At 59.0% G+C, this 22,738-nt stretch overlaps 7 protein-coding genes across 7 annotated transcripts; 5 read left to right on the top strand and 2 right to left on the bottom strand.

Annotated features, from left to right (window-relative positions):
- Window positions 1–842: 842 nt before the first annotated feature.
- Window positions 843–8,242, top strand: GGTG_02228 (hypothetical protein). Its single transcript, XM_009219999.1, has 2 exons — window positions 843–1,945; window positions 2,069–8,242. Exons 1-2 carry the CDS (start codon window positions 1,406–1,408, stop codon window positions 7,742–7,744), a joined length of 6,216 nt encoding a protein of 2,071 aa, XP_009218263.1. The 5' UTR covers window positions 843–1,405; the 3' UTR covers window positions 7,745–8,242.
- Window positions 8,243–8,461: 219 nt separating this feature from the next.
- Window positions 8,462–10,465, top strand: GGTG_02227 (hypothetical protein). The gene has a single exon (XM_009219998.1). It carries the CDS (start codon window positions 8,845–8,847, stop codon window positions 10,024–10,026), a length of 1,182 nt encoding a protein of 393 aa, XP_009218262.1. The 5' UTR covers window positions 8,462–8,844; the 3' UTR covers window positions 10,027–10,465.
- Window positions 10,466–11,765: 1,300 nt separating this feature from the next.
- GGTG_02226 (hypothetical protein) lies at window positions 11,766–13,847 on the top strand (the record flags this gene model as incomplete). Its single annotated transcript, XM_009219997.1, has 4 exons — window positions 11,766–11,945; window positions 12,043–12,147; window positions 12,223–12,593; window positions 12,667–13,847. The coding sequence occupies 4 exons, from the start codon at window positions 11,766–11,768 to the stop codon at window positions 13,136–13,138; spliced, it is 1,128 nt and encodes a 375-aa protein (XP_009218261.1). The 3' UTR covers window positions 13,139–13,847.
- GGTG_02225 (hypothetical protein) lies at window positions 12,245–14,520 on the bottom strand. The gene is made up of 2 exons (XM_009219996.1): window positions 13,752–14,520; window positions 12,245–13,680 (listed from the first exon to the last, which is right to left on the bottom strand). Exons 1-2 carry the CDS (start codon window positions 14,449–14,451, stop codon window positions 13,580–13,582), a joined length of 801 nt encoding a protein of 266 aa, XP_009218260.1. The 5' UTR covers window positions 14,452–14,520; the 3' UTR covers window positions 12,245–13,579.
- Window positions 14,521–16,353: 1,833 nt separating this feature from the next.
- Window positions 16,354–16,590, top strand: GGTG_02224 (hypothetical protein; the record flags this gene model as incomplete). Its single annotated transcript, XM_009219995.1, has 1 exon — window positions 16,354–16,590. One exon carries the CDS (start codon window positions 16,354–16,356, stop codon window positions 16,588–16,590), a length of 237 nt encoding a protein of 78 aa, XP_009218259.1.
- A 2,460-nt stretch (window positions 16,591–19,050) lies between these two features.
- GGTG_02223 (hypothetical protein) lies at window positions 19,051–20,637 on the top strand. Its single transcript, XM_009219994.1, has 2 exons — window positions 19,051–19,612; window positions 19,706–20,637. The coding sequence occupies exons 1-2, from the start codon at window positions 19,174–19,176 to the stop codon at window positions 20,500–20,502; spliced, it is 1,236 nt and encodes a 411-aa protein (XP_009218258.1). The 5' UTR covers window positions 19,051–19,173; the 3' UTR covers window positions 20,503–20,637.
- A 1,512-nt stretch (window positions 20,638–22,149) lies between these two features.
- On the bottom strand, window positions 22,150–22,629 carry GGTG_02222 (hypothetical protein; the record flags this gene model as incomplete). The annotated part of the gene is made up of 1 exon (XM_009219993.1): window positions 22,150–22,629. The coding sequence occupies one exon, from the start codon at window positions 22,627–22,629 to the stop codon at window positions 22,150–22,152; it is 480 nt and encodes a 159-aa protein (XP_009218257.1).
- Window positions 22,630–22,738: the final 109 nt, after the last annotated feature.

Genomic DNA, 22,738 nt, shown 5'->3' with positions numbered 1-22,738 from the left:
TGCACATTGCTCCGAGCTTCCAATTTTGGGAGGTTGGCTCGACCCGCCAAGCGAGCGGACATGTGACGGATGGAACGCTCCTCCCCTCCTGATCAGATCAGGGCATCTCGCCAGCCTCGATTTCTAGCGTCTGGTTGGATGCGACCTCGGAGAAACATAGTCCCTCACTGTTATATCCGACCTAGGGCCCAAGAAGTCGGTGGATCACAGTGCTACAGGACAGGGCACACAGGCTACCCCAGTCATGTTAAAGTTATCAGATCCGCCATCCCTGGCTGTTGAGGGCGCTAGCAAGCGCCACTCATGCAGGCCGTTGTCGCCCTCTTCCCACCCTTGCCCCGCCACATGCCATCAATCCGTCTTTGCTGCCGACTTGTCTACTTCACCACAGACGAAATGTGTGAAGCATCCCTCGCTCCCTTACTATGCTAACCAAGCACAGTTGACAAAGTATCATACGCTATCGTGTTCTCCAAGCTGGGCGAGTGTCCAAGTCGAGGCGCCGTCATCTCGAGTACCCTGCAGTCACGGGTATTTGAGCCCCTCGGGCCCTACCACTACCCACTACCTGCATTTGGATCATCGCCATGCAACCTGACGCAACCTCACCCCTCCTCCTGCTAAATGCCGCATCCTCCGTGCAAGGCACTAACTGTCCCCGGCTCTATGTCCGACTGTGCAGCACCGCACTTCCGATCAACGTAACCCTGTCTGCGGGCCTGATTCCATCCTCGGTGACCGTTAGCGAGGACCGGACTGCCAAACTTGGTAAGGGGTGGTGCCAGCGATGACACCGGCGTCGGGGCCTGGCTCGCCCCTTTGACAACTGCCTCTCACGATGTTGCTTGGCCGTTGGCTGGTCCTTACCAGTAACTTCCTAGTTCGAGAGGCCCTATGGGGATCACGATTGGTTCTTCACCCCACCTCTGACGCACCGGTCGTAGGTTAAGGATGGTGTTGAGACGTGACCTCCCGAGCAAGGCGACGATTTTCCGTGCGAAGAGGGCAAAGTCCCCCCACCCTTTGTTTGACCGGGCGAGCACCGTTTATCCACACTCCATTCTGAGATTCTATTTACCCCTTCCTTGGCGCCCCTAAATTGCGTTGTATCCCGGTGTATATCTTGACCCAAGTTTGGGCCCAGAAGATCCATCCATCCCACGCCATCCCTTTCCCGCCCGTCTCTTGTTTCTATCAGAGCCCATCAGTACATTCTTTCATCATCACCAGCTCCGCTGAGATTTTCCGCACATTACATCACCCGAAGGCAGGATCTTCGCACCTCAAACGATCTCGGTACAGCCGGTACGGCAGGTCAACCGAAGGGTGAACCACATCTACAATACACTTCTCACAACTATCTATCAGAATACCGGAGTATCTTGCATCTGCATCCACAGACGCCATGCAGCTGTCCTCGGCAAGATTGGGGACGCCATCCAATGGGCTGCAGACCCCTGAAGGACGGGACCGCACGTCCTATGCTACAGATCGACCAGACATTCCTACCCCCATCTCTTTCAAGTCAGTATCTTTCGATATGCGAGAAGGGGATAGTCTCCCATTGGATAGCGGCCCCTCCCATATACCCCTCAGTGCGGCACTTCTCGCATGGCGACTTCTTATCGCCAGATCGGGCGAGGAAGATGCCGTTGATGCCATCGCAATAGGCCGATGGCCCACCCAACCTGCAGACTTCCCGCCCTCTGCCCCATCGACCGCAACATTCCAGGTTACCATCCCCAAGCCACCGCTAGCTGTCGATCGTCGTGTTACCGAGACGTGTGATGAGATACGTAGAGGACTGGAACAGTCCCTGCAGCAGTCACATGGTCAACTGGGAACTCAAGTCGGGATAGATACCACCCTATGCTTCTCAGATGCGCCTGCGGCAGAGAACGTGGAACAGCATTGCAGTGGGAATGGCACTAAGGTGCAGTCAATTGTTAGTACCCTCCCTGTGAGGCCCCCTTCGCCCACACCTACTGCACGATGACCACCCTACGCCCACCACCTTGCCACAAAGCTTTTGGCTGACCAGCGCTTCTCACCGCTACCTTGACTATAGTGGAGGGTATGTCTACAGCTGGCCGCAGTCGGGGATGAGCTGCGCATAGTTATGCAGTGGCAGTCAAGCTACATGACCGAGACGCGCGCAGAAAATGGCTTGCATCTCTTCAGGACGTATCTGGCGGCCATTCTCGAACAGACAAGAGTATCGGCGGCCTGCTCCAAAGCCCAGCAGTCCTCGCCCAAGACTGTGTGGGACTTGATAGGTCCTTCAACAGAGGATCTAAGCCAGATCTGGAATTGGAACGCAGCTGTCCCGCCCACAATCAACCGCTGCATCCACGACCTCGTCTCGGACCAGTGCGTCGTGGCCCCCGACAAGGTCGCTGTAGAGGCCTGGGATGGCACCTTCACCTACCGCGAGGTCGATGCGCTCAGCACCATCCTAGCCCGCCAGCTGCGCTCGTCCGCCGGAGTTCATGTCGGCGATATTGTCGTCCTGGTGTTTGAGAAGTCGCGCTGGACTACACCTGCTTTACTTGGCGTTCTCAAAGCTGGCGCCGCCTTTGCCCTCACCGACCCGTCGCAGCCGGAAGCCCGTCTGCGGAGTATCGTGGCGCAGACCCGCGCCCGCGCCGTCGTGTCGTCCGAGCTGCAAGTCGGCCTTGCGACGCGCATATCTCATGATGCCAACAAGGATAATGGCGGCAAGCCGGCCAAGGTCCTTGTCGCCTCAGACGCCACGTTGCTTGAGCACGCCGGCTGGGGCTTCGGCGCCTCGGCCATGTTCCTACCTGTAGTGCCACCTTCGAGCCCCATGTACGTGATATTTACGTCGGGCAGCACGGGCATACCCAAGGGCGTCGTGTGCAGCCACGCCAATTTCGTTTCGGGGGCGTTCCCGCGCGCCAAAGCCGTCGGTTACAGGAGCTCCAGCCGCGTCTTCGAGTTTGCGAGCTACGCCTTTGACGTCAGCATCGACTGCATGCTGTGCACGCTCATGGTCGGCGGCACCGTCTGCGTCCCCAGCGAGGCCGGGCGCGTCGATGACCTCGGCGCCGCCATACTGGCCAGCGGGGCAAACATGGCCCACATGACGCCCAGCGTCGCCCGGGTGCTGTCGGACTCGGAGCGCGTCATGCGCGCCCTCGATGTTCTCGGTCTGGGCGGCGAGGCAGTCAGTGCTGGTGACGCTGCGGCCTGGAGTAGGCTGACCAAGGTCATCATTGCGTATGGGCCCAGCGAGTGCACCGTCGGTTGCACCATCAACGACGAGGTGTGTGCAGCAAACACCACGATCGGCAAAGGCAAGGGTGCCGCGACATGGATCGTGGACCCAGAGGACCACGACAGGCTAATGCCAGTGGGGTCCGTCGGCGAGCTGCTCGTCGAGGGCCCAGTCGTCGGGCTAGGCTATCTCGGACAGCCAGACAAGACTGCCGAAGTCTTCATCAGCGACCCCACCTGGCTTGTCGAGGGCTACGCAGGCAAGGCGCCAGGCCGCAAAGGGCTGCTATACAAAACGGGGGATCTTGTCAAATACGATCCCAACGGCTTCATCGTGTTCGTCGGTCGGAAGGACCAGCAGGTCAAGCTTCGCGGCCAACGGGTGGAGCTGTCCGAGATCGAGCACCACCTCAGGGGCAAGCTCCCCCACGGCGTCAAGATTGCTGCCGAAGTCATCAAGCCGGGCGGAGCAGACCCAACACTGGTCGCTTTTGTCAGCGAACCACTGGCGGCCTCTCCCAAGCTTGAGGGAATATCCAAGAAGAGACCACAAGATGCAACAGCCAGGTTTTCCTCGGACCTGGCTGCGATCCTGGCGGATATGGACAACCTACTCGGCGAGGAGCTTCCCCGCTACATGGTTCCAACGGCGTACATACCACTCAAGGAAATGCCAGCGCTGCCGTCGGCAAAGACTGACCGCAAGAAACTGCGGGCGCTTGGGAACGCCATGTCCCGCGAAGATATTGCCAAGCTGCGGCTTGTGAATGCCGTCTCCACAAAGCCCACAACAGACATGGAAAAGGCGCTTCAGGGGTTATGGAGAAAGACGCTCAACACAGATCTAGAGATCGGCCTCGAGGATAGCTTCTTCGGAGTTGGGGGAGACTCTCTCCGGGCGATGAAGTTGGTGTCTGCTGCGAGGGCGGAGGGTATCGTCCTCACGGTTGCAGAAGTCTTCATCCATCATACCCTCAAAGCCATGGCGGCCGTTGCAGTCGCCGACAAGGACTGTGCCATGTCCAGGGCTGTCGAAGTGGCCCCATTCTCCATACTCCCATCAGACTGGGACCTTGAGTCTGCACGCAAGGATGCCGCCGCTCTCTGCGAAGACGTCGACGAGTCAATGATCGAGGACATGTACCCGTGCACCCCACTGCAAGAGGGCCTCATGGCGCTTTCGGCTAAGTTCCAGGACTCGTACGTTGCCCAGCGCGTGTTGCAGCTTGCCGATGCTGCCGAGGCCAAGCGCCTTGCAGACGCATTCGAGTGGGCGTGTCGAGATTGCGCCATCATGCGCACCCGCATCGTGCAGTTGCCTGGCCGGGGTCTACTGCAGGTCGTCATCAGGGAATCCTCGATCCGGTGGCGCTCCGGCAAGACGGTGGAGGAGTACCTAGAGTCAGATCACGGCGAGCACATGGACCTCGGCAAGCCGCTCGTTCGCTACGGGCTGGTGCACCACGACGACAGCACGGTTGCTTTCATCCTCACCATACATCATGCGCTCTACGACGGCTGGTCTATGCCCCTTGTGGTTGACAGGGTCAATCGCTCATGGGATGGCTTGCAGACGGAGAGGCCGGCCGAGTTCAAACACTTCATCAAGTTTCTTGAAACCGTCGATAAGGAGGCGTGCGAGGCGTACTGGCGCCGGCGGTTGGACGGCGCAACGGGCCTGCAGTTCCCGCCCCTGCCTTATGAGGGCTACACGACGCAGGCGGACTCGCTCATAGAGCGTCATATCCCAGTGGCGGCGCGTGACAACTCCCACTCATCCACGTCATCCCCGACCGCAGCAATCACCATGGCCACCATCTTCCGCGGCGCCTGGGCCCTCGTGGCCTCGCAGTACATCGGGGGCGCCGACGACGTCGTCTTTGGGGAGACGCTGACGGGACGCAACGCGCCGGTCGCGGGCGCCGACCTGATCGAGGGGCCGATGATAACCACGGTTCCCGTCCGGGTCCGCGTCGACAGGCACGCCACCGCGGCCGAGTACCTCGCCGCGATCCAGGACGAAGGGGTGCGACAGATGGAGCACGAGCACACGGGCCTGCAGCACATCCGCAGGGTCAGCCCGGATGCGCTCGAGGCGTGCGAGCTGCGGACGGGCCTGGTGCTGCACCCTCCCACCGGGGAGGCGGGGTCCCCATCGCTGTGCCCCGCCGAAGGGCTGATGCCGGCGGATGACGCCGGGGCGGCGCGCGAGGCGCTCACGTTCAACACGTTTGCCCTCATGCTGGTCTGCTCGATCGCCGCTGATGGGTTCCTCGTCATGGCCAGCTTTGACTCGAGGACGGTGGACTCGGGGACGATGGAGCGCGTGTTGCAACGGATGGATCGCTGCATTGCGGAGCTGTACCGAGGGCTTGAGAATGGGACCAAGATTGCTGGGATCTTGACATCTGTCGGCTTCGACGATGTCAACGATGAGTTTGACGAGCTGGCATCCCTGAGCAAGAACGGCGCAGACGGCTTGGGCTTCGACAAGCCGGAGCACATTTGGCTGGTCGACCCGCAGGACAGCCAGCGCCTCGTTCCCAGAGGCGCGGTGGGCGAGATCCTTGTCGACAGTACTACTCAGCTGAATCTGCCATCAGTCGAAATTCCGGCCTGGTACACCAAGATCACCTCTGAGCAGCCAGAGAGGGCCGTTTACCTCCACGTTACCGGACAACTTGCTCGATACGATGGCGAGGGAAAGCTGGTAGTTCTCGCTCGTAAAGAGGACAGAGCTTCATCCTCCAAGGGGAAGCCAGACAGCAACGAGACAAAGGAGGAACAATCCAGCAGCATCACGTCAGCGACCCTTTCGTCCAAGGAGTCTAATGTCCGTGAACTGTGGGCCGATATCCTGCACATTGATGCGGCGAGCATCGACCGAGAGGACAACTTCTTCCGCCTCGGCGGCGACTCTATCGCAGCCATGAAGCTGGTGTCGGAAGCCCGCCCGGCAGGTCTCAAGCTCACTGTGGCTCAGATATTCAAGACCAAGACCCTCGCGGCCATGGCCGAGATGGCCGAAGAACTGCCGACATGCATAACATCGGACCAGGGCCCAACGAAGGACGCAGCAGCAGCAGCGAACACGGCCCCTATCCCCTTCTCTCTCCTAGATGTGACCAGCGTCAGCGAATTCCTCGAGCAGCAAATCCAGCCTCGCCTGGCAAACAAGCACTGGAAGATCGACGATGTGCTTCCGACACGCCCGCTACAAGCGATTGCAGTCAAGGGGAGCACCGACAATCCGCGCTTCTCCATCCGGTACGAGGCTCTGTACTTTGACGACAACACAGGGCTAGATAAGGCCCGCTTGGTCCAGAGCTGCCAGGAGCTGGTCAGTCGCAATGAGATCCTGCGCACGGTCTTTGTCGACGACGAGAAGGGGGTTTGCTACGGCGTGGTACTGGAGAACCTTGTCGCCGATGTCGAAGAGTATGTTCTTCCCCAAGGCGGTTCGGACATGCAGGCCTTTGTGCACCAGCTCTTCAACAACGACATCGGAGGGAGCATCCCCGAGGGCTCCGCTTTCGTAAAGTTCTTCCTCGTCGAGGCCGGATCCGAGGCCGGCTCGCGCGGGGCTCTTGTGATGCGCATCTCGCACGCGCAGTACGACGAGATCTGCCTCCCCCTACTCCTCCGCCAGCTCGCGACGCTGTACAAGGGCGGCGGCTCGGACGCGGCGGCGGACCAGCTGGTGCCATTCTCCGTCTTTGTGCATCATACCCTGCGTGTGGCCAACCCAGCCAGCGCCGGCTACTGGGCCGACCTCCTCGCCGGCTCCCCGCCCCCGACGGTGCTGCGGCCGGGGCGGGCCGACGTCCCCGCCGGGGAACGCGCCCATTTTGCCGTCCAGCGCACGGCCGACTTCTCCACGGCCGCGTCACCCGGCGTCACGGCCGCGACGTTCCCGACGGCGGCGTGGGCGCTCTGCCTCGCGCGGCGCACGGGCCGGCGCGACGTGCTCTTCGGCGAGGTGGTCTCGGGCCGCGGCGGCGGGCTCGAGGGAGCCGGCCGCGTGGCGGGGCCGTGCTGGCAGTACGTGCCCTTCCGCGTCCGGCTCTCGCCCGACGACACCCCGACGGGCGCGGCGCTGCTCGAGCTCGTGCAGGCGCAGCACGCGGCCGGGTCGGCGCACGAGGGCATGGCGCTGCCCGAGATGGTGGCGGCGGTGGTAGCGGGACTGGGCTGGGAGGCGGACTGGTTCGACACGGTGGTGCACCAGGATGTGGAGCACGTCGAGGACCTCGGGTTCGGGGCGGCGGCGGGCCTGGAGGCGCAGGGGCAAGGGCTGGGCGCCAGGACCGAGACCATCTACCCGCACCAGGAGCCGCTGCGCGAGTGGAAGGTGCAGGCGTTGGTGGCCGAGGGCGGGACGAGGTTGACGATGGAGATTGTGACGTTTGAGGCGTGGCGGGACGAGGCGGTCGAGCTGCTGGATGAGCTGATGGGGTGTGTTGAGGAATTGGTGTATAGACCAGGTGATGCTCTTGTTTTTCCTTGATTGTTATTTAGGCATACAATGTCTGGGGAGTTGGTTTCCGAAATCATCGCATAGCCCTTTTCCTCCCCATCTCCCTCCATTCCCCGCCCTACGCGACACGGAACGTGAGGACGATCTGGCTGTCGAGCTGAGGACGAGCTTTTGTGGGGCGATGACGCGGTCAGCCAAATTTGTGGTGGAGTTGCGCTTTCCAGGACCCAGGATCCAGGGTCTCAACACATTGACGGTCATCACCGGTCTCGAAGTGTCATACACAACGGTCTCGAAGTGTAATACACATTAAGTTCGACACTAAGCGGAGAGGTGAAGCCAAGCCTCTGCATACACGACGTGATATTGGCCAAATCAGAGAAAAAAAATAAACCATAACTAGTTAAGCTCCTATCAAACAAGATGCACCGGGAGATGCCGTCTTCCCGCGCAAGGGTCAGCTCCACAAAGATGGTCGTGTTCGGCATATGTCCTAGAGAGATGCCGTTTTTTATCCCTTAATGGTAGCAACGCGTGTCTGGCAAATGCAGATATTGAACGCCGGCGGAGCAAAGTGGAGTGGCTTGGCTTACTGATTCGAGGACTTGATAATTGCCGAGACCGAAGCAACGATACCCTTGCCAGGGCCCTCGTCTCCGCGGCATTCGACGAGGCAGAACAAACTCGTCCAACCATCGCGAGTGCGCCCAGAAACGCCAAGCATCAGCCTTGCCGGCCGGTAAAAGTGAGGCGCGGGTCCTGACGGGCAGAACAAGATGGCTCGGCCAGAGTCACAAGAGCCCGCCACGCCGTTGAACACCGCAATTCCAACCCGCCGACGGGCGCCAGATCCCCTACCGTGTAAACCCCACCTAGAAGTGGACTGATTGTTGCGTGGCCGCCCTCGATATTTGCTACTTGGCTTCGGGAAGCCCGCAGCGTATCTGCCGGGCCGGGGCTTCGTCGGTCCAAGTCTGGCGGAATACGCCGCGGTGGTGAGGCATGTATAGAGTCAGTTGCGTTGGGGCCTGACAGCAAGCCGGTAGATTATTCCACCAGTGACCAGGCGTCCCGCTCACTATACCTGATCGCTTCATGGCATCGCCTCGGCCAGCTCTGATGGTATAAATATGACTGCCAGCAGGCCACCAAGTCTGCGAACCCCCTTTCCTTCCATGTCCTACCTCAGGCACCTGTATCCCACTACCAAGATGCTTTCCCAGACTCTTCTCGCCTTCCTCGTCGCTTCGGCTCCTCTGGCCGAGGCCGCTCCCCGCGCGAGCCGCACGCGCGACACCGCCTGCGTCTTCACCGACGCAGCCGCCGCCATCAAGGGCAAGACGTCGTGTACCGCCATCACCCTGAAGGACATCACCGTCCCCGCCGGCCAGACGCTGGACATGACGGGCCTCAAGGACGGCACGCACGTCACCTTCGCCGGCACCACCACCTTTGGGCACAAGCTCTGGGCCGGCCCGCTCGTCGCCTTCACGGGGAACAAGCTCCTCATCGACGGCGCCGCCGGCCACGTCATCGACTGCAACGGCTCGGCGTGGTGGGACGGTGTGGGGGCCAAGAACCCCGGCAAGCCCAAGTTCTTCTCGGCGCACAACCTCGTCAACTCCAACATCAGGGGCCTCAACGTCAAGAACACGCCGATCCAGGCCTTCAGCATCAACGGCGTCACCAACCTGGGGCTGTACGACATCACCATCGACAACAGGGCCGGCGACGGGCCCGGCGGAGGCCACAACACGGACGGCTTCGACGTCGGCTCCTCGAATGGTGTCACCATCAGCGGCGCCAGCGTCTGGAACCAGGATGACTGCCTGGCCGTCAACAGCGGGCACAACATCGTCTTCACGGGCGGCACGTGCCGCGGCGGCCACGGCCTCTCCATCGGCTCCGTCGGGGGGCGGTCCGACAACGCGGTCGCGAACGTGGTAATCAGCAACAGCATCGTAGCCGACTCGGCCAACGGCGTGCGTGTCAAGACGGTGGTGAACGCGACCGGATCCGTCTCGGGCGTCACGTACGCAAACATCACCCTGAGCGGCATCTCCAACTACGGCATCGTGGTCGAGCAGGACTACAAGGACGGCCGCCCGACCGGCCACCCCACCGCCGGCGTGCCCATCACCGGTCTCGTCATCAGCAACGTCACCGGGACCATGAAGAGCTCCAAGTCCGTGCCCGTCTACATCATTTGCGCCGACGGCGGCTGCTCCAACTGGACCTGGACCGGCGTGAACATCAGCGGCGGCACGCCATTCACCTCGTGCAAGGGCGTCCCCAGCTCTGCCTCGTGCTAAATGCATTGCGTTGTGGGAGGACGAGAACGCTAGATGCAATAGGGAAGGGCTGAGATGTGGAGATGGGGGTGAATTTCCTGGAAGCCACGGCAAGGGATTTTAGAAAATGATGTACCACCAGGATCCACTGTACTAAGGTTTGTGATCCCTGGGACCTGTACCATCTAATACACACTACATTTGGCAACGGTATGCTTTACACTAGCCCTGTACAGCCCCGTGCAATTAAATCGTACAGGTTCCAGGGATCAGAATTGTTAGTGCGGTGGATCCTTCCTAATTAGGCTACGTACCCCCATTTGCCAGAACCCACTAGAATCGTCACCCACAGATAAGATATCAACATACATTGATCTCTACTACAAATTGTGTGGCACCCTGTGTACCCTTACTTCCCCTGTCACCCCCCCTGGTTGATCCACCGCACTAACAATTCTGATCCCTGGAACCTGTAAAGTTGGTGGTGTGGTTGTGGTATGCTTTGAGGAAATTACCGCCAATAGCCACCAGCCACCTCTAGAAGGACGACAGAGACCGATCCAATCTAAACAGAAGGCGTTCGAAAAAAATACAGAGGAAGCTTGAAAGCCTATAACGCTCGAGGGCGATCTCCACCCCATGCGGCAGTCGGACGCACTCCCGGCTGGGCGGTAGGCGTAGGCGGGGAAACCACACCCCCGAACAAAACAGTATCCGAAGCAGATCACGGACGGTCAGCAATTCCCCGTGGGCTAGCCCGTTTGCCACGTTTCAAAGCCCGACGAGCCGGTGCGGGATACACTGTGCGTGCCTCGGTGACACCACCGTACCAGGTCGGACATGATAGACCACTTCAGCCGCAACGGCGAGCTCTAGTCTCCCGCCTCCTGTCACCTGTGTATTCCAGCCGTTACGCTAGCCTGCCCTCTAGCGCCGCGCTGCTGCATTAGTCCACCTCGCGATCCTGTTCTGGAACTAGCAGCGGGGAATGCCGTTTCAAGGCAAAGTCCCAAAGTCTGCCACCACATGAGACTAATGGGTTGTGAGACCCATCGCAAGCCGGATCCTTCGCGGCAGGGTAAGCAAGCGCCCCGGCATGATCCCAGGTGGTAGACGTAGCAGCGGCGCTTCGGCTGCGGCTTTGTATCGGGGGTACCAAAGCTTATTGTCGGCCAAAGTTCTTTTTTTTTTTTTTTTTTTTTTTTTTTTTTTGATTTGATTAGGTAAAAAGAAAGTTGTAGATCGGGTGGATGTTCGGACCGAGGGGGAGAGGATAGAGAAGATGTTGACAAACCCCTCCTCTCAAAGATAGGAGTTTTGAATCTCACTGCTGCATTCTTGCACATAGCTTCCCCATGAGCCGAGGGTCCACCACTCCCTGCGCGGCTTGACTGCCCACCGCATCTCTTCGATGCAAAGCATGCCCCCTTGGCCAGGACGCCAGAGACGTCTGGGGCCGTTGGAACACGTTTAGCGGCGCAGGGGAAAGGAGCTTGGTACTTTTTTTCATCTCCACCGTTATAGCGCTACCCTGAGTTGACGAGCGGGGTTCGCCCAACCTGTCAGCGCGCGACTGGACATATAGGTAGCGTACCTCGGGCCTCCCGCCTTAGTTTTTGCTTCTGAAGAGCACTCTCTTTCCTTTTTTAGCCTCCGCCTATCTCCCCGCGACAAGCACTACCCGGCGGCCGGACCTCCTCCCAGACACGCGCGCGTGCGGGGTGCCTCCAAGAACCACGACCGCTCCGACCGCGTCCGCCATGGCGGCACAGGCTGTCGCACCCCGCGTCGTCAGCACCGAGACCACGGGGCCGGTGGTGGCCGGCGTCGCCGTCGGCTTCCTCGTGGTCAACGTGACCTTCACGTCGCTCCGCCTCTTCACCCGCGCCACCATCCTCAAGGCCGTCGGCAAGGACGACTGGGCCATCCTGGCCGCCACTGTAAGCCGACGAGCCGGGCCAGCCGGGCAAGTCTCCTCGCGACGGATTTGAGACTGACGGAGACGTGGTGATTCGCCAAAAAAAAAAAAAAAAAAAGGCGCTGGCCATCGTTTACTCGGTAGCGATGCTTTTCGAGGTCAAGTACGGCATGGGGAGACATGCCGAGAACATTACCCCAGACGAGACGCTGGAGCAGTTAAAGGTGCTGTTTCTTCATATCTCGTTCCCTGCTTCCCACTACGTCGGCCTGGCCCTCCTGGACTAACACAAAGTGCAGTTCCTCCTGCTTGGCATCCTCAGCTACAACGCAGGGATGAACGTCACGAAGCTGGGGTTCCTGTTCCAATACAGGCGCATCTTCCACAGCACAGCCCTGCGGACCGTTTGCTTCTGGTTTATCCTTTACGTTTGCGTCTGGTCTGCCATTCAGAGCACTTTCCTCCTCCTTTCATGCCTCCCCTTTGCCGTTATCGTTCCCACCATGGCCGACAAATGCCTCGCCACCCTTCCTATTTGGTACTTTTCCTCCGCTATGAGCACGGCAACCGACATGCTTATCTTCTGCATCCCATTGCATTCCGTCTGGCACCTCCAGCTGCCGCTAAAGCAGAGGCTTATGGTATTGGGGATTTTCGGGCTGGGTTTCTTGTAAGTGCAACCTCCAAACCGACCGCCACAATACCCCACGCAACTCTCCTTGCTGACACGCGCCCCGAAAAAGCGTCTGCATCATCTCCGTCTACCGGATCTCGACGCTCTACCGATCCGTCGTCAGCCCGGACCCGTCGTGGGACAACATCGACGCGGCTATCTGGTCCTGCGTCGAGCTCGGCCTGTCCATCATGGCGTCCAACCTGCCCACCCTGCGCCCGCTGCTGTCGCGCCTGCGCCCGGGCCGGGGCTTCAGCAGCGGCGGCGGCGGCAGCGGCAGTAGCAACAGCTACGCGAGCTCGGCGCGGCGCGACGGCACGCACAAGTCCAGCCCGGGCAGGCCGCTCGCCGGCCGGCCCGGTAGCATCGGCAACGAAGAGCTGGCCCTCCGCGACATGGACCTCGAGCGCGGCGGCCCGACCGCCGGCACCTACGCGACCGCGTCGTCGGGTCCCCCGGGCGGGTTCGCGCAGGGCGAGCAGGAAAACCTGGGGCGCATCGTCAAGACGACTGACATCACGGTGAACTCTGGGAGTCGGTAGGGGAGAGGCTTAGGAGTTTTGGTTTTGATTTCACGTTTCTTTTTCCCATTTGGCGACTCATTTCCTTTATTGGGGAATCCGCTAGGCGATTAGGAGTGCCGCTACTTCCTTGGAGCATGAACGAAAATCAACGAACCTCGGAAATCACGTAACAACCGTTTCCTCTTCCGGCCGGGCTTGGTCAGACGGCAGCTCCCACGTTGCAACGAAATGCGAGACGATTGATTCCTGCCCCATAGTGGCCAATGTCTTTCCTGACTCCTGGCTCCATATTCGCCACCGACGAGCGCTAGCCCGTCCTCGGGCAACACGCAGGGCATCCGTACTGCCATCTTCTTTATCTGCGAAAGGCCGACCGCCATCACAAACGATGTCGAGGCCTGGTACAAAGATGCAAAGCTACAGCTTTGGTCTTATCATGTTCAAGCCTCGCATCGCTAGTCAACGCGCCCAGACCATGCCCAGCCGCTGGAAGAAGCTGAACAAGGAGCCCTTGGGTACGAAGCCGGCATAGGTGGACTGCCACCAGGACGCGAACGAGTCTCCAGATCTGTCAGCCCCAAACTCATCCGTGCAGCATAACACGTGGGGGGGGAAGAAGAAAGCAACTCACTGGCAACGGGTCCCAGCCGGGCGAAACCGAGCGCCTCCACCGCCCAGGGCGCCACGAGCACCAGCACGCCGATGGCGACGATGGTGGCGAAGCCGGCGATGAGGTAGGGGTTCTCCTTGGAGAACTCGAAGGCGGCCTTGGCGGCCTCCTCGGCCCTGTCGATGACCTCGGCCAGGGCCTGGCCCACCTTGTCGCGGCCCTCCTTGATGACGGTCTCGAGGCGCGAGACGACGGCGCGGGCGACATTCTCGGTCCAGCCCCGCGCGCCGACGGCGCCGCGCACGCGGCTCTGGAGCGACGGGCCGTTCTTCTCGGCGGTGCGGAGCAGCTCTACCACCTCGTCCGAGACCTCGTCGGCGGAGCGAATGTCGTCAGGCGCCTGGGCCTGGGCCTTCTCGCTGAGCTTGGGACGGGAATCGTCCTTGGGGTCGGCGCCGCCGAAGCAGGCGGCGATGGTCTTGAATACGTCCATTTTTGACGACGGCGGGTGGTTGTCGAGGTGCCTGCAGCTGTTTGTGGGTCGGATCTCCAACCGTGGGAGGATGGGTCGCAGAGCGGGAATGAGAGCTAGTGTCGGTTGAGGTGGGTTGGGGTCCAGTTTAAGCCGCTGTGGGGGCAACGGCGGGACGGAAGGTGGAGTTCTGAGCTTTGCGCAAACGGCAGCGGAAGTTGACTGGAGTTTGCGCGATGCGGTTGTCATTTGCGAGAGATGGTGATCAGGACCAGAGGCAACGGAGAAAGTAGAAAGAAATGCGGATAAATATGGCGGGTGCCCGAAGGAAGGAGCCTGCCTGGTTACAAAGGGCCATGTGGGGACGGGAGCTGGTCGGCCTCCCGCATGCTGCAGAGGTTGTGACTAACCGGCCAGCAAGTGGGGTTCTCACACAAAACCTGGACGTATTACAGGGCTGACCGAGCCGCTGTGTGGTTGGACCCTGTGGCGACCAAGGCACGAAACGCAGCCACAGTGAGGCTGGTGCGACTTCACAAAAACAGGGACCTCGCAGGCTGGGCAGAGAAGACGATGCATATTCACACTGATATCGAAGGGGCGGCCAAGAGGAGTCAGTAAGGCGTGGGTGGTTATGCTTGGTCAATAAGTAGAAATAGCTGACATTGCTTTCCTCATCTTCTTTTTTTGTTCGTTGCTGATTAGAAAGAAAGCCGCAAGCAACATTAATTGTTTAAACTGTGTCAACTACACCCAAATATATAATCACAAAGCAGGAAAACACGAACTAACTTAATAGTGCCCATATGGCGCAGAACACAGGATTTTGAGGACAAACTCGCAGGATATCTGCAATTTATAACATGTAAATTCGCATGCGACAATACTAATCCATCACCAGCGTATGTACAGATGTCGACGAAGATGCGACGTTGCGGTATTAGGGAGAGATAGAAAATGTTCAAAAAAAATGTAATGACCAAGTCCTCGCGTGTGATGCATATTGTCAAAAAATGCGCATCGCGACATGGAATGATATAACGCGAGCGCCGAACTCCAGTTCTATTAGCATTTTCTTATGCAGGTAGGAATATAACGGACTAATCATAAATCACGTCGCCCTACATATCAACACTTCGGAGCGATAACAGGGCATTGCTACCCCTTTGCGGATATAAACGCCAAATTTCGAAAGTACGGACAAGATAAATCGAGTCCGAAGCAATTCATCCGTGGCGTGCGGATGCATGGTGTTCGATCGAGAATTGAGCTTTTGTGCCGTGCTTGCATGAGCGGCTGTCCCAAAGAGGCAGATGCTCCGAAGCTAGACTCCCGACCAAGATAAGGTTGACGGGCCGCCTTTCGCCACCATGCAGCTCCAACCTTTTTCGTGGGGAAAACGGACAGACTGCAGAAAGGGAAAGTCGCCCGACGCTACAGCTACTAAATAGCTACAAAATAGAAAACGGGCTGCTATCGTCAAGCGGCTTTGTGCCTCCTGTATGAGCATTCCCCCCCCGATGATCCAGTGGCCCGAACCCAAACTGCTGGCAAGTGGCATGTGCTCTACGGGGATGCACGGGCTGGGGGGCCCTGCACAAACTTGGCCATCAGGAACACATAAACGGGGGTTGTCCCAGCACGATGTCATGTGACACGGCCCAGCGTCGACAGAAATAGCAGTTAGGACGAAAAATGCTCGAGGAACCCGAGCTAGCCCACCCACACCACGCTCAGGCGGGCAACCGGGCTGTTAGACGAACCACCACGCCGCGCTTGCTCCAAGGGCACTCCACGAAGGGTGGATGGGCTCGAATGCGAGTACCCCGTTAGGATAGCTTCCACTTTACAGTTCGCGCCCGGCCTGGACGCTAGGCCCACCCCGACGCCATGAAACATGAAACATGGCACTCTTCCAGAGGGCCAGACCCACGGACGTGGTGGAAGTTTCAGGATCTTCGACGACAGTGTTCTATAAAAAAAAAAGTCCCCGACGAGGAGAGGATGCTTGCTTTTGTGAATTCTGGCTTCCCCATCATCTCGCTTGCCGTAACGCAAAGTCTCTCGATGCTGCGTGGGGTCGATGGTACCCGACCACTTGGTAAGGAGGAACCTGCGATGTAGGCACGACGCAGGAAACGAAAGTTTGTCATGAGCAGGAGGCTCGAGCGGCGACTGCATGGGTTTTTTTTCTTCTTCTTGTTCGCCGACGCGCCTGGGTTGGCCACGGGGACGGGCTGGCGGGCGGTGCGCGGCGTGAGCGGCCGGGGTCATGAGGCCATCCAGGCGCTCTTACGAACTGGTGGCCGCCCGTACGGAAAGACGGTTCTCCTAAACGCACTGCACCTGCGTGTCCAACACGTCGAAGCATGCTTGCTCATGATGTAGATATCTGCCACTTGCCGCACGAGACACAGCTCCTCAACGGTCGTGATTTTATGCACGCCCGCCTGCATCGTCACATGGAAAAGAGACAAAAAGAAACGCAGCGCCCCGCGGTATGGCAGCTCGCCTAGGAATATCAGGTGACTAACGTATGGCTGCATGACACTGTCTACGTGTTCAGGATCGCAAACACTAGTGCGGTAGATCTTGGTGGTACATTAGTTTGGCTTGGTTTTCTAAGGAAGAAAAAGTATTTTGCTCCACCGCACCAGTGTTTGTGATCCTGGACACCTGTACGGCGCTGACGTTGCGCCCGTTGCGACTCTGGGGTGCAGGTCGACGCCCGTGCGGGACCCAAAGGGGAAAAAACATACAGAAAGTGGAATAAGAAAAAAAGTCTAAATGTGGGTGGAAGGTGGACTTTGGCGCTAGAAATTGACGCCAAAATCGCTTGACTCGGGACTTACTTTGAAGGGCAGGGGTAAGGGCCTTGACAGGCCGGGGATCTCGGGGGCCATGCAGGAGGGGGAGGAGGAGGGGGGGCGGGCACCCGTTGGGGTGGGATTGCGGTCGCATTCCTGGCGTGCACGGGGAAGCCATGCGCCCATTTTTGGCAGCAAATATCAGACAACCTAACTGGTAGACGTCGACGTCGGTTGCGCTCAGGCGGAGGACATCGTCGTATCGGCGCAGCGATGGGCGGGCAGGGGGCTTTGGCTCACGCAACCGCGACCTGCCTGCCCGACTGGGAAGGAGGAACATGTTTCGACTTGGCATTTACTAGAGCAGCCGAGAATAGCAGTCGAGGCTCCTGCCTAATAAGCCAATTCCCACGCTACACGCTTCCTGCGACGGCCATCTCTCCACCGGGAGGTGACGGTGGTGGACGACGATGAGGGCATCGTGGGAGTGGTGGGCATGGGCGCGTCTGCGAGGACAGTAATGAAATGTCGAAACTGGTTCTTGCTTCATGGGACGATGGCTGGTTCAGCCAATGTGCCACGACCAGACCGTCCCATCTCGTTGAAGAAAATAACCTTCAAACGGGCCGCCCTCGGCATGACGGCTAATCAGGCACAGGCCACAACCATCACGAATACATGGAGATGATGTTTATCGCGTGGTGGCAAAACCGGTGGGGGTGCAGCTGGCGCCGCGCCTAGACAAGCGACATTTGGGGGAAAGGAAACGTACGGGGATCACACCAAGACCCAAAGACAAAATGCGCCGACCCCAGATCATAGGCGAACCCCAAGGGTTTTTTTTTTTTTGACAGGCAGGGATCAAGAGGGGAGGGCAGAGTCGTCATCGGTTCCTGAAGTCTCCGCCCACATACCTCTTTGGGGGGAGTATGAATCGGTAGGGTGGTAGTTGACGAGGAAACGAGGCGTGCGAGGGGCCGGGCCTGCGATGGCGTTGGGAGTTAGAGTTTTGCGCACTAGCATCAGCACTGGGGACGTAATAAGGCGGGCGTTCCACCGTGAGCAGGAATAGTGGGGATGATGGCGTTGTTCGATTGCAAATTGCTCTTTTGGGCGAAGCGACGAACGCGACAGGCGCGCATGTAGACATGCCTCTCGTAAGGAATAGACCACTGCCTTGGTGGATTTGGGGTTTAGCAAACAGAAGAGAAGAAAGAAAAGAAAGGAGGATTGGCTTGTGGCCGCTGTTGGTAATAAACGCAAATGTTGCAAAAAAAAAAATGGGTCATGTATGTGGATTTGCTCGTAGTGAATGCATATCCTCAGAATCCCATCCCGCGTGGCAAATATGCAGAGATCATCCCGCGGCCAAGAGAAACAAGAGGCGAGCAGGAAACGCCCAAACAGGCAAATCCGCGGGTGGGTTGTTTGTTTCCTGCTCCACCAAATGTTTTGCAACTTTCCAGGAACCATCCCCCCTGGAGCGACAGCCGATCATCAGCCATCGCCCAGGAACAAACGGGCGCACTGACGGCCTAGGGTGCCACGGCAGGTGGTGCCAGGGGCTTCTCTCACCTAAGAAGGGCTGTCGGGGCGCGCGCGCGCGCGCCCCTCCTCTTCGTATACGCAGTACTCGTGCACACGCGCGGCTCCCCCTCCTGTCGATGCGCGGGCAGGCCTACCCTTGACCTAGCCTAGCCCAGTGCCTAACGATAGACTAGGGTTTAGAGTGTGTCTCGGCGAGCACAACGCGGCCGGCGAGGCAGAGACTGAAGTGTAAATACATGCCTCGCGGCCAGCTCTTCCTAGTGACGGTTGCATCTCGTTCTTTCCCACTCAGCCTTCTTTATCAAGATACCCCTCTGCGTTTTCTTTTTCTTTCTCATCTCTTTCCCTCCTGCCATTTTTACTCTTGGCAACTTTCTTTCGACGTTGGCGTGTGCAGCAGGCTGCTGTTTGATACCACCACATACTCCCTATTCGTCCTTTCGACGTTGCGCCGCGCGCCCCTTCCATTATCGCGAACCCGTCTATTATCTAGTGCTTAACTTTTTTTTCTGGCTGTATTACCACATCGCGCATCTGATACGCATACCAACGGTCCCTCGGCCGACAAACCTGACTCTACCACACAAAAACGACACGTCACATCACAACATTCAAAATGGTGGCACTAGGAAAGCGCGGATCCCGGGTGGGCATGGAGGCGCTCAGGATCCTGAAGAGGCAATCCCAGAGCAACGAGCCCCCCAGGGGCAGGCCGGCGCCCGTCATGACGGCGTCGCCCTCCCCCGTGCCCGAGGCCGCCAGCGAGGCCCCTGTGCCCACGACGCTCTCTACCGTGGCGCGTGTGAGCTCGGAGTCGTCCAGCTCCGCTTCCGCTTCCGCCACCACCACCACCACCTCTTCGGCCGCGCCGCTCGGCAGCCCGACGATCCTCCTTACTGCGCCGTCGGCAACCGGGGCCGTTTTCAACTCGCCGTACCCTCCCGTCCAGACGCTCTCGTCCCCTCCCCCCGTCATCTACACCTCGATCCCCGGGAGGGCTTCCCCAGCGCGTGACAACGTCGGCAACGCCATTGGGATCGTGTTTGGTGCTCTCGGTATGTAACTCCATATTTCTCCCCACAGTCCTTCTTCCTGTCCTTTATATATATATATATATATAAACACCCACACTAACACGCTCGCAATAGCCTGCGCCATCACCATCGGCTTCATCCTGGTCATCTGCACCGTCCGCCGGCGGCGCGCGCGCAACAGCCCGGCCGCCAAGCCCAAGGCCGCCGAGCCGCCGCCGCCGTACTCGGACAAGCCGGTCAAGCACCTGTCGACCCTCATGGCGCCCATGGCGCCGCTGCACACGCCCATGGCCGAGCTGAGTGCCCAGTCGCCCGCCATCCCGGGCCCGCAGGAGATGGCGGTCCCGTCGCCCATCAAGAGCAGCAACACGGACCGCCCGGCCTCGCCCTGGCCCTTCCTGAACACCACCACCACTACCACCGTCACCGCCACCACCACCACCACCACGTCGCCGCTGTCCCCCTCGCCCCTGGGCCGGTCCGTCATCACGGGCGAGCGCAGCGAGCCCCCCTTGGCGCCGCCGCCGTCGTTTGTGCTGCAGCCGCCGCCCAAGACGCTCTTCTCGCGCCTGCACTCGCGCTACAACAGCTCGCGCTACTCGAAGCGCTCCACGGGGCTGACCATGCTCGACGAGATGCAGTTCTCGACCTACTGCAAGCTCAGCGGCGGCGCCAAGTCGCCCATTAGCGACAAGGCCAACAAGGTGCTCGGCAAGACCGACGACGAGTCCCTGGCCAGGCCCGCCCCGGCCTTCCACGGCCTGCAGCCGCCCAAGAGCCCCTTCAGGTTCCAGCCGCCCAAGAGCCCCTTCAGGTTCCAGCCGCCCAGGAGCCCCTTCAAGATGCTCGGGCGCTTCCCCACGCGCGACGAGTGGAAGAGCGGCAGGGTGGCATCGGGTTATTGCTCTTAATTTACTTCTTCTTTTCTTGTCCCTCTTTTTCCCTATTTTCTTTCGCCCACTGTTTACCGTGTGGCTAGTTCCCCACAGCTTAGGCGTTTTGTTCGGGATATCGGCGGGGTTTACATAGGTCGGAGCATATTAGACGTCATGCATCATGTGCATTTTTCTTTGTTTAATTTTTTCTCTTCTTTGCCCCACTCGGTGGAGGCACTCAGTTCGAACCCGAGCTCAGATTTCCCGGGTCAGCTGCTTTAGATAGTCTAATTCACCATCCACGTTCAACAAACCATCCTTCGCCAGTCTTGTCACCTGTCTTGGCTGTCTTTGTTCACTGGCCTGAAGGCGTACTCGATCGGCGCCGGCCTCGTCTGTTGCGCTTGGTCCTCTGGTTGCAGTTATATTACCCCCACTCTACCGTGTGGGCCAGTCGCCCCTTGTGCTGTTGCCCCCATCTCTTTTGTTTGCCTTCCACGATGCCCGGAAAAAAAACCGGACTGCAAATGTTTTTCCCCACCCAAACTCTACCTCTCCCAACACAATTGCACCAGCACCAAAACCGAACAATATGCCCGCGCACCATTTTACACCGAAAAGAATACGCGTTCAAGGGATTTGTAATTGTTTTGATACAAAAAGCACTACTTATAGCCACAATAACGTTATTTGCTTTGCTAAATCATAGATGCAGAGGGCAAAATGACTGCAAACTAAATGGGCCCCTTTTTTTGTGGTAGTGGGAATAAATTTTGCAGTCCGGTTTTTTTCCCGGGCACCGTGCCTTCCCAACTGTCAAGAATGGTCTCCTTGCATGCCACCCGTGACAGGGCACCAATCGAACGCTAGCCGCCTGCCTTTCGGGAGGCGGATGGGCTACCGAGCGCAGGGGAGTCCATTTTGACTGCAAGGCGTTGCGGGATGTGGCTCCGTGGGAAAGTCGTGGCGGGCGGCACCACTGAAATTTCGGTGGTGTGTGTGGGGGCGTCGGCACTGACACTTTGGATTCTTCGGGATGCAGGCTCGACAACATGGGTCGGAATTGGGAGGGAGGAACAAATAAAGAGTTGGACGGACAAGCATGGTGACGTCGGAGTGATAGAAAATGAAGAAAAAAAAAAAAAGATTGGAACCAACCCTATGGATGTTGCTTTATGGGTAAGTAGATGCTCATACTTATTCGGCCACACTTGGGTCGATCGCTGGCGCCGCAACAGTGGTTTTGCGTGGCATCCCGCTCGACTGGGATTCCCCAGCATTGGCAAGTCTAGGCGGTCCATGTGGGATCCGGGCGGCGATTTCTTCCCGCGCAGGAGGCCAAGGGTGGGATCTCGTTAAGAAAGCCTTGTCGGGATAGAGGCCCCAGTTGGACTCGAGGGGAGTCGGGTGATTTCGCCGTTGGGCTCCCGCCGTCCGGTCCTGACGGCGCTCAGAGAAGCAGAGTCAGGGCACAATCTGATGCCTGATCGGACTAAACGCTCCCGCCAGGGTGTCTGAAACGACAGTCCCAGGCCCGGCTATCTCCGGGCTCATTGCCGCCCCCCATGGCAGAACCGAACTGACGTCGTCGTCCAGAGACAAAAAAAAAGAGGCACGCGAACAAATGCTAAATCTGGCGGCTGGTGGGGGCCCATCTCTTGGCCGCACACAGGGGTTGCTGTTTCAGTTTCTCCACCCAGCCAATAGCTTGCTGCCACTAAGCTCCCCCTGGCTGCGAGGGAGAACACGGAAAAAAGCGCCGGGAAGGCTTCGGTGGCATTGTCCGATGTTTCTGGCTGCAGCGCCAAGATTCTCGTCTGTCGCGTCTTGCCCGTTCTCCCGCCGTCTGAGCAGGGGCGCGTTGCTCTTGGCGGTCGCGGAAGCGTGGATCTCTACCCACCGATGCCAACGGGTCTTGGCCCTACAATCCCATCTGAATCCCTCTCTTTCCTCGCCTTTCGCTGCACCACAGCCACCCAGCCCACTGGCTGGCCAAGCCAAGCGCCCTTCATGCTCTCCCACGACGGATCGCCATGGGGCTCCTGCACCCGATACGCCCCCCTCGGTGGCGACCCGCCAGGGGCCTTTTGGATTGGCTAGCTGGTTGGCTCCGCTGCCCATCTCCCCCGTGCCCACCAAACACCTCCCCGATCTCTCGGCCATGTTGGCAAAGCTTGAAATCTCTGGGTGCTGCTACATCTTGGCTCCCTCTTCTCTCTCTGTTTCTCTCTCTGTTTCTCTCTCTCCTCACCTTCCCTTCTTTTTTCCCCCC

This window comes from Gaeumannomyces tritici, assembly GCF_000145635.1.
Source record: "Gaeumannomyces tritici R3-111a-1 unplaced genomic scaffold supercont2.1, whole genome shotgun sequence".
Classification (NCBI taxonomy): Eukaryota; Fungi; Ascomycota; class Sordariomycetes; order Magnaporthales; family Magnaporthaceae; genus Gaeumannomyces; species Gaeumannomyces tritici.
Note: the sequence above shows the minus strand (reverse complement) of the source record. Positions and strands in the feature narration are given on the sequence as shown.